This window comes from Hippocampus comes, unplaced genomic scaffold (assembly GCF_001891065.2).
Source record: "Hippocampus comes isolate QL1 unplaced genomic scaffold, H_comes_QL1_v1.1 scaffold420, whole genome shotgun sequence".
Taxonomy (NCBI): Eukaryota; Metazoa; Chordata; class Actinopteri; order Syngnathiformes; family Syngnathidae; genus Hippocampus; species Hippocampus comes.
In genome coordinates, this window is record NW_017806163.1 from 530,977 (window position 1) to 540,814 (window position 9,838).

Sequence of the window (9,838 nt, forward strand, 5' to 3'; positions counted from 1 at the left end):
ACGCACTCAGTTTCTTTTATTGCCGTGTGCCAATTGCAGTCGTGTCCCTTTTTAACATTTTTACTGAGAATCATCAGTGAAAAGATGGAATTCATAAAGAATTCAGGTTGCAGATAAATGATGACTTTGGTATCTTATAATTTGCATGTCACATAGTTGCTCGAATGCCTTCGGGTCAAGGGCAGACTTCAACCAAGACCAATCCTTATTAGGATCAGCACTCAATTACTTCGCAGACACCCACCTTCTGTATGTGACTGAAAGATGCGCGCGTTAAAAATTTCCATAAAAGTTCATAGAAACGAGTTGGAAATCCAGAAAAAAAATTGGCTTTATGCAGATTCTGAACTAAACGCACTTCCTTTGGCTAGTCCTTCCCAAACATTTCATCCATCCATCCATCCATTTTCCGAGCCGCTTTATCCTCACAAGGGTCGCGGGGGGTGCTGGAGCCTATCCCAGCTATCTTCAGGCAGTAGGCAAGGGACACCCTAAACCAGTTGCCAGCCAATCGCAGGGCACACGGAGACCAACAACAATTTGTATCCGTGTCATGCATATGAAACTCCGAAGCCGCAAGCCTTCCTATGAACCCATCTGCCTCTAAATTCACAAGACAATGTGGCTACTGTATTTTTCCTAAGTGAGTATGCGAAATGCTTGTGGTGGTCTTGTACAACACACGCGACACATTGTACATTTCAAGCGGCATGTTGCCATGGCATCATCCATTCATCACAGTGCAGTAAACAGCATGGTTTCCCTCTCTTTGTTGATGATCTATACTAAGAACACGAGATTAGGTTTTGTATACAGTCACAATTTCGAGAGGAAGATTGACAGGAGAGTGCGGATTAATCAGTCAGGACGGACATACTAACTGACCTTAAGGTCCTTTTAAGCTTTGTGGATTTGCTCAATCATGAAACAATGTTTTATTCTTGTCAGCGTGTCAAGGTTGGGCAGGGGGAAAAAAAAAAAAAACATTGCAGCCGACGTCTAACATTCAGGAACACGTGGGCTCTGCTGGGACATAAAGGTTTAATTAACACGTGCGCAACGGAAATAGAAATCAACCAGTGCAGAGCGAACGCCAGAATGTGAGCTGCAGCATTCGAGCCGGCGCCCAGATGCACTTGCAGGTTGTGTGAGGGATGAAAAGAGAAACACCAAATCCTAAATTGTCCTGCAGAAAGCTCCCCGGGGCAACATTTTCATTTCGATTGCTTTTTTTCTACTAACAACAGTGTCCCGGTGTGTTCAATTCATCAGCTACTGCTGTTTTATCACCTGAATCATGAAGGCAAAAGTTCATCTACCGCTGGCAGAGTTGGAAGCGAAATATTTGTAAAGTATGATGATGAGCCATGCCCGCACAAACTGGAGGTCAAGGATTAAAACTTTTGCTGCTTTTAGGCTTACACTCTTCCTCAAACACATCCAAGCGCAGATGAACAATCCGTCACTATTCACTAATGATGCTAAATCATTCCAAACCCACTTTTGACCTTGACTGCAAAGCCTCTTTTATTGTCAAAGGATGCCCTTTTGCAGACAGAACTCAATTTAAAGCTCTTACCTAATAATGCAAATCATTCCACATGAGCTCCCTTTTACTGACTCGCTCTCTCATGTGACTCTTTAGGAGCCCCAACCATCCTTCCATCCATCCATTTTCTAATCCGCTTATCCTCACAAGGGTCGCGGGCGTGCTGGAGCCTATTCCAGCGTTCTTCAGGCAGTAGGCGGGGACACCCTGAACCGGTTGCCAGCCAATCGCAGGGCTCACGTAAACAAACTACCATCCGCGCTCACACTCACACCGAGGGACAATTCAGAGAGTTGCATCGACCTGCCATGCATGTTTTCGGAATGTGGGAGGAAACAGGAGTACCCAGAGAAAACCCACGCGGGCACGGGGAAACACGTAACCTCCACACACAAAGGCCAGAGCCAGAATCGAACCCTGCACCTGTGCACTGTGAAGCCGATGTGCTAACCAGTCGACCACCGTGACGCCCCAGGAGGCCCATCTACATGTTCCAACGTCATCTTGCGAACTTCTTTTCTCTGAAGGAAGAGTAATAAAAGTGCCTGGACGAGAAAATAATTTTTTTCTTCAAACAACTAGTGAGAACATTTTTATGCAAGAAACAATACAATGTAATTGCAGTTGAACCTGGTAAGAAGTTGAATTAGTTTGTTACAGGGCCAAATTGTCAGCATAATGACCTCCCCACCATTTTCTTTTTATATAACATTCTTATCGTAGTCATACAATGTAAGAATCGCTTTTCATAAACGCTGTATGAGGAGTGTGTGTGTGTGTGTGTGGGGGGGGTGACATTTAAAAAACAAAATAGAACATTTTTGTGGTCGGGTGTTGCATTGGAACTGACATTTTTTTCCCCGGAGTATATCAAAATGGAGTGTTGTGCATTGTGCTCACTCCATGGCGCTTACATCGTTTGACAAATATTCTAGTTCTGAATATAAAGTGCTTAGCCGCCCATTATAATTTATAATTCTAAAAAGAAAATAAATATTGCATTTGTAGGAACCTTACATTCATTGATTTTTCTTTCTGCTTATCTCCCTTAGGGCCACACGTAGACTTGTCACAATAACACTTTTTTTTTTTTTTTTTTAAAGATGATGTATTTTACAGATTTTTTTTCCTTTTTTTTCCACTGATGTTATGATATTAGAGCATGATACTTCAAATGCAGCCTTTTTAAGTGCAATTAACTTTTGATTGTCAAGAGTGTTGAACATTAGCATTGTAATGTAGAGTAATAAAATATATTTAGGTCAACAAAAAATATGAATGAAACAGACTTTGGCTCTTTAAAAAAAAAAACTGGACTTTAACAAATCTTAGCATAACACATACAACCACACATCTGTCGCGGCAGAACAAAATGAGATGTCTTTTATCGCCTTCGGAATGTCCTCTTTTACTTGGTTGTACAAGGCTGCAATGGCTGTTTGGGAAATGTAACTTTTTTGGGCAATTTGAACTGCCTGTCAAAAGTCTGCAGCATTTCTTGAAATGGTTCTCTCTCTTTTGCTTAAAGAAAAAAAAAGTAGTGCTATTTGTGAAGCAGGGACAGTTCCAGGATTCTCTCCCAGGGCTAAAGGGCGGCTTGACCAATAAATAGGGGATGAGAAAATAAGTCCTAAATATATTTTAGAACATCAAATAAAATGCTAGGGGGCTAAAGTGGGGCTATGAAAATTTCTGACGTGGCTCCAGCCCCGTCTAGCCCCAGTGGATCGCCATCACTGCCGTGAGGCGTTCTAAATGTTGCTGGCAAATTGACGGCCCTCCATGCCCTGCCATGTTTTTTTTTGGTTCCCATTTGAAGAAACCGGTTTGCATGATTGTTTTCAAGGAACTTTGAGGTTTGTCGCGTTGCGACTTTCATCATACAAACGCGACATCATTGATGTCGGCAGGCACTCTGCGTTCATCTGTCTTGAATCCAAAATGTTCCCACGCTGCCGTGGCATATGGTTAGGGAACTAACTCCCATTTATGCCTTTTAACTTTCTGTGATTGTACAACTACAGCCGTCGGAAAACGTAGCTTCGGGTACGCTAAAACTCACCGCTTCAACCCTGTTAGCGTAGCGCCACATGTCTCTGGGTTTGTGTGTGTGTGAGTCTCGCCTCAGACAGCAAGCGAACAAGTTGGCGGCGAACAAGTTGGCTGACAGGAGACGGAAAAATGCACTGCGACTGAATGTTGATCAAGTATCTCAACTTGGGGTGTCCACTTTGTAGTTACGGCTTACCTAAGGAGGCTGTTTTGACAAGGTTAATAATTTGTTGAAGTTACTGTCAAAAAAAAAAAGGGACCAAAAAGTTTTTGCAAAATATCAGTTATTATTTCTTACCCATGACAATTTCAAATTTTGGTAGAGATTTTTGCAAGGATTACGGAAATTGACACACGTTTTACTTTTGCCTTGAGTTTGTAAAATAGCATCGCATTCCAGATATTTGCAAGGATTACAGAAATTGACACACATGTTTGACTTTTGCCTTGAGTTTGTAAAATAGCATCGCATTCATTTTAAATTTGTTTTATACCCTAACCTGAACGCTCGAATGATAAGCCGATTATCGTGACAGGGCCTAGCCACGTGTAAGCCGAGCCCAGTTGACTTGTGGGTGAGAGGCCAAATACACCCTGGACAAGTAATACTCACAACTAAAGTATGGACAACTTTGATTCTTTTATGACCCTACAATGCGTGTTTTTAGAATGGGGGGAGAAATCTGACCTGAGTCAAGATTCAAACCCAGAAAATCTCAAGTGTCAGGCAAAAAGGAACATTATTACACCTTCATGCAATTCTCTTTGTTTCAGCAGCAGTTTCACTCACACGATCACTGCTAATGGAATTGTATTATACGTCGCCTCTTTCTGTTTTGCCATTTTATCCTCCGTCTCACTTACTTCCACTCTTTTACTATATTAGCTGTCGTTCATCCATTCGCCGAAATGCCACGCTTAACTTGACTCATATATCACATCACTTAAACGGGATAAATGAATCAGCAAAGACGATTGGTGAATTTTCCCTTTGACGCATTTATTAAAAGAAAACACTTCTGCACGATCTTTCATGGAAGTGTCTCATCTCGATCCGATGTGACAAAAGATACACCGTCGGGCTCAGTTTGTTTGTCTCTTCATATTTTGACAACTAGCCGCAATATTAGGTCCACTTTCACAATCTAATGTGATTCTTAAACAAAAGTCATTTACAGTACAATAAAATGACCTTTACAAAAGGTAATTAAGCTCAATTTTTGGTTGCCACTGTCAAAGAACGGTGTCTGGCATTATGTCGACTTACCTAATGGTCAAAGTGTGCTCAATGTTGTGGCTGATGATGAGAGTGGAGTTCTTAACAAGGTGTGGAAAATATTTCCGAAAGAATATGTTTGAATTCGCAAAGACAAGTGACGGATTCACTCAATTTTTTTTTTTTTTTGATAATGAGAACTGACTACTCATACTGTGCCTTAATGACAGCAAGCTAATGACAAATGTTGCCATGAAAGCAGTGCCAAAATCCTTTTCTTCCGCGCTCAGCACCGCAGAGGCAACCTTCATCCAAGTAGCACTGATTTGAATTCACTCTACTTCACATTCACATCAGAGAGGCTCCCTTACTCAGAGAGGCCGCATGCTTTTAGAAAGTGCTGAGCCAAGAGGCGCTCTATTAGGAGATGATTGGGTCAGTCCAACTTCCGGGAATAACAAATCATACTAGGGAGAGGAAAGTAAATCCGAAAATTATTTGTGATGTATTCATTCATACTGTGCACTATAATCTATGATTCTCATAAGCATATGAGTCTGTATTTCAAACCACCACACAACTTTGTCTTCAACTGGCTTAATGCGAACACACAAAAACGAATGGTATCGTTGGTGTTGTTAGAACACTTTAAGCAAAAACTATTTGAACATATTCGCCACACATGTAGACAGACAGACATAATCGTACGCGCAGGTAGGTTTGGGCGATTATGTAATGCCGATTATGATCGGGATGAATTTCTGATCGATCGCGATCAGCTCTGAGCATATTTACTGGATCAAACATGGCGGAGATGTGTCAACTCTTTTCTGCTCCACTTTGGTTTGTGTCGCATGTGGCAGAAAGCACTTATTTGCAATACTTCATGCATTAGTATATTTTTCAAGCACGTCATAGTTTCTTTAGTTTTAATTACAGATGCAGTTTAAAAACAATGTTTGAAAAAATTTGAGAATTGAGACTGGACAATAAGATCTGGGTTAGACCTCTAATCCGGGTTATAACGCGTTACATAGGAAAAGGCAAAATAACAACAACAGCTCTGAAGACGATGCACAAAATCATCATTCCTGCAAGTTGACTTCAAATGTTGTATTTCAAACTCATGCCCCCAACAAAATTCAATAATACTGCAGCGATCAGTACACACAATATTGAGATAGTTGCGATCTAGATTGAAACAGAAGCCTGACTCATCACTTGACCTTCACTGTCATCCATCACCTACAACACTCATAAATACAGTTACATTGTAAACTGTGTTTTACGCACTGCTCAGCAGTCCAGTCCCCCCCCAAAAATGATTTCTTGTCTTGTTCTTGATCGATCTGAATCTCACTCCAGCAACCTGCTCGTTCAGTGAAACATTTACGAGTTATATTCCTAGTGACATCACAACAGTGTCCTATAGGACCAAAGCTCGTTCCGCACTCATCATTGTGTTTGCAAACAATACGCTTTGCAAAGCACATTCACGTAATGATTTAGTCATTACGATGCTTCATGTGACCAATAATGAACGATATTTTTTTATTATTAGACATTGTCCAATTCCACTGAGCTTCCTAATGTCAATGAAAAACGGAGGACTCTAACCCGCAGGAGTTAAAATAATGGGCACGCAATCACATTAATCACCAACCTAATCCATGTCCATCAATAACCTCAATCATTTACTCCCGGCATCCTTTCGTGTAGATTGTGCAATTAGTTTAAGCGTGTCCCGAGACAATTAGGCTTGAACGTAAGCATGCGTTACCAGATAAAATAGGGACATTCGAACAGCAGCAGCGCCACGCTGCAGCTTACAGGAAGACGCCACTCAGTTACCAGGAGGAAACATATTTTCCGCCGCCCATCGAAAGCCCATTTCGCCGCTTTTGTGCACGTCGCCCTTTCACAAGGTTACGGCGGCATGCTGAAGACGCAGCGGTGGGGCTGACGTCCTTTGAAGCCCGGTCTGTTTCTCTGTGATAGTCCATCACTGACTGCTGCCTGTGTGCCAGACCCTCTAATAACAGATTACCATGGAGCCGCTCCATATGTTTTGTTTTGGCTTTGAGTCGTTTCATTACAAATGAATTTGCTTCATCATATTTCTGTGACTAATCCATAATAGCCTTAATGTAATAGGCTGCATGGACTACACTGTGAGGAATGTGCTTTTAAGAACATGCGAGGCAGGACGGCTACTTTTGGACAAATACTGAATTGCATTGAAAAGACCGCTTAACAATGGCATGCCACATAATTGACTTACATTTTGATACCGAGATTGTTGCGGGGCGCCATGCAATTATTCTCCTTTCATATTTTTGACATTTTCAGAAACTTCGCAAGCCTTATCCCCCGTTCATTCTTGCACAAGGACTATTATTCCTTATGAATAATACATTCATTGAAATGTGGATCAAACGAAATTGTGCAGCCTGACTGTCGACAGACTTTCTGGTCTGGTTGATTTGCACATTGGATTGTTTGTTCAGGTATTTGCTCAACCACAGCCCAAAGGATTGCGGCTGCCAGAGCTGCTAGATATAAAAGTGCATCACTAAGCATGCATTAGCCTGTCGGTAACCTCTGTCAAATGGGACTACAAAAAAAAATAATAATAAATGGAAACACCGTGGTTTAGCCTCCCACATACACTTGTACATGAGTCAGCGGAAAATGTTGACCATAAAGTTTCTAAAAGAAGACGGTTGGGATAAATATAAACAAAGAGCCACAATTGCAATTTCTGTGATGTTGTTTACAGTGTGGAAAAGACCTGAGGAGAGGTGAATGCTTTTTCTGCAGATTGATACATTTTCATTCAGGATATTGGATTTTACATTCAGCATATATAGTGTGAATGTCAGCGCAAGAAAAAAAAAAAAAGTAAACACAAGGTTCATCTGTGGTGACTTTTCTCAGAATGGAGTCAGGACGTCAATCATCGCAGGCACAGCAGCAACCTGGAACCACGTGAGTAATAGGTACAAATATATGGATTTTTAAAAGCCATTCAGAAATTGAAATGAATGTGGAATAACTCGCCATCTGAAGGTGGTGAAGTTTAATAAGACCAAAGCTCAAAAGGTCTGAGTCTAAAAGTCACCTTGGGAGGCCAAACTGATGAAGAGGAGGGGTTTATTCATTGCTATTTTCCACTCTACGTTTGCTGAAGGCAACAAGTATCAATTCAAAATGCTTTCTTCTGGTTCTGGCGATCCCTTTGCACACTGAATGTGCTTTCTGGGCTGCACAAGTGACCTCACGGTGGAGCTTTGTGCATGTGCAACACTCTTGTCTGTATAGCTCTGCACCATGTGTCCTCCCTTTCCACTATACCTGGAGCGCTACCTCATCATCATGCTCCCACTCATGCTCTGTGGATTTTTTTTTTCTTGCACCAAAAACAAACCGGAGGTGTGCTGTATTCCCTGCTGCTACCCAATAGCCCTTCTCCCCTTCGCCCCCTCCCCACCCCCCGCCCCCAACACACATCCGTACTGTATCTTATGTAGGTCATCAATGACAACATCTGCGATGTGAAAGAGGAGGCGTATCAGCAGCATGTGCTTTTTAACGATGCCCTTGCACGGCGGAGGAAAAGGAATAGGAGGAAGAAGAGGAGAGTGAGAAGGGGGGGGGGGTTACCTTCTGTTGTCGCCTCGCCATGTCTGTGGGCTGCTTGGCGTTGAACGGATAGGCGATGCATCGCATGACAAACACATAAAGCTGCAGCTTCTTCTTGCGCTCCTCTTCCTCGCGCTGCAGCTTCTCCAGGTCGTCTTTCTCTTCGCTGGCGGCCGACGGGCTCGGGCTGGTCGGTCGGGCGCTGCTGCGGCCGCTGCTGGGCGCAAGTCCGCCGGAGCTCTCGCTGGTCCTACTCGGGGAGATGCGGGATCCGGCCTGAGGGGCCATCACTTCTTTGCTCTCCTCCTCCACTATCCCGTCAGACTCCTCCTCGCTGGACGACGGATCCAACATCTTACTCTTGAGGCGATGACCTTCCTACTAAAGGAGCCTGACCTTCCTAATTAGGTCCCCCCGCCCTCCTCACCTCGAGTGCGGCGGCAGTATGAATGAGAGTCGGGGTCGGGTCGGTGGAGAGGCCCAGGTTGCACTCGGTGGCTTGGGAGGAAGTGAACAGTGCGAGCGGTGCTGAGAGATGATTGCCGCTTCCCACTGAGCATCCTCCGCTTGCGCCGAGCCCGCGTCGATGCTTACGTGTTTTCTCTCTTTTATTGGCCAGTCCCTGCTGCGGATGCGAGGGGGGGAAGGAGGGGAGGGGCTTAAACCAGGGGGGATGGAGGGCGTGAAATAAAAGCAGGCGACGTTCCTCCACGTTTTCCTCTCGCATGCGCTTTGCGAATTTGTCCCGGATCCTGAACGGAGAGTAGAGAATGATGCTCGTCTCGGCTTCCTGGAGGCAGCGGCGGTACACCTAAAATGGCTGCCGTGTAGGAAATGCTTTGACGGTCAGGCCAGTTAAGAGTCAGAGCAGTGCACGGCACTGCATGCACGGCGGGCGTAATGCTGAAACCTATTTTGGGGCCATATCAATAAAAAAAAAGATCAGAAGAGGCAAATTAACCTCTTTGGATGACATCCCCTGACAGAAAATAGAATCCTAATGAAACCGTACAAGCTGCACAGACAAAACTGCATGTTTCATGACATAACATGATCAATGTCAAAAAGTTTCCATGGCGATTTCAGCAGTGTTCCCCAGCGCTTATTTTACAAAAGAAAAAACTCACATCACACCACCAAACAAAAATTTCACAAAAGCATGAATGCTGAGTTAAAGATGATTTTGAGTCAATTTACTTACAAATCTATTTACTTCGGCTGAAATCCGGGACTGCAGAGTTCATATGGGAAGTCTTGAGGTTTATTTTACCTTCTGCCATCGAAAAGAAGTGCATCTGATTTTCCGTCTGTCACTATATGTCACTGACATACAGTAAGACAACTAAGACGATAAGTTTGCAATTGTTTTTTTACTTTTT

General features: G+C 43.3%; 1 protein-coding gene across 8 annotated transcripts in view; it reads right to left on the reverse strand.

Moving 5' to 3' along the window:
- The window catches only part of cadpsb (Ca2+-dependent activator protein for secretion b), a 74,367-nt gene extending 64,758 nt beyond the window's left edge, over window positions 1-9,609 (reverse strand). For 3 of the 8 annotated variants that reach the window (XM_019895757.1, XM_019895755.1, XM_019895756.1), the window contains exon 1: window positions 8,481-9,112. In XM_019895757.1, the coding sequence (XP_019751316.1) occupies window positions 8,481-8,813 (333 nt within the window). In that variant the 5' untranslated portion in view covers window positions 8,814-9,112. Of the gene's footprint in view, window positions 1-8,480 lie in introns of all 8 variants that reach the window. The other 5 variants (XM_019895760.1, XM_019895759.1, XM_019895758.1 and 2 more) reach the window with 3 other exon arrangements.
- Window positions 9,610-9,838: the final 229 nt, after the last annotated feature.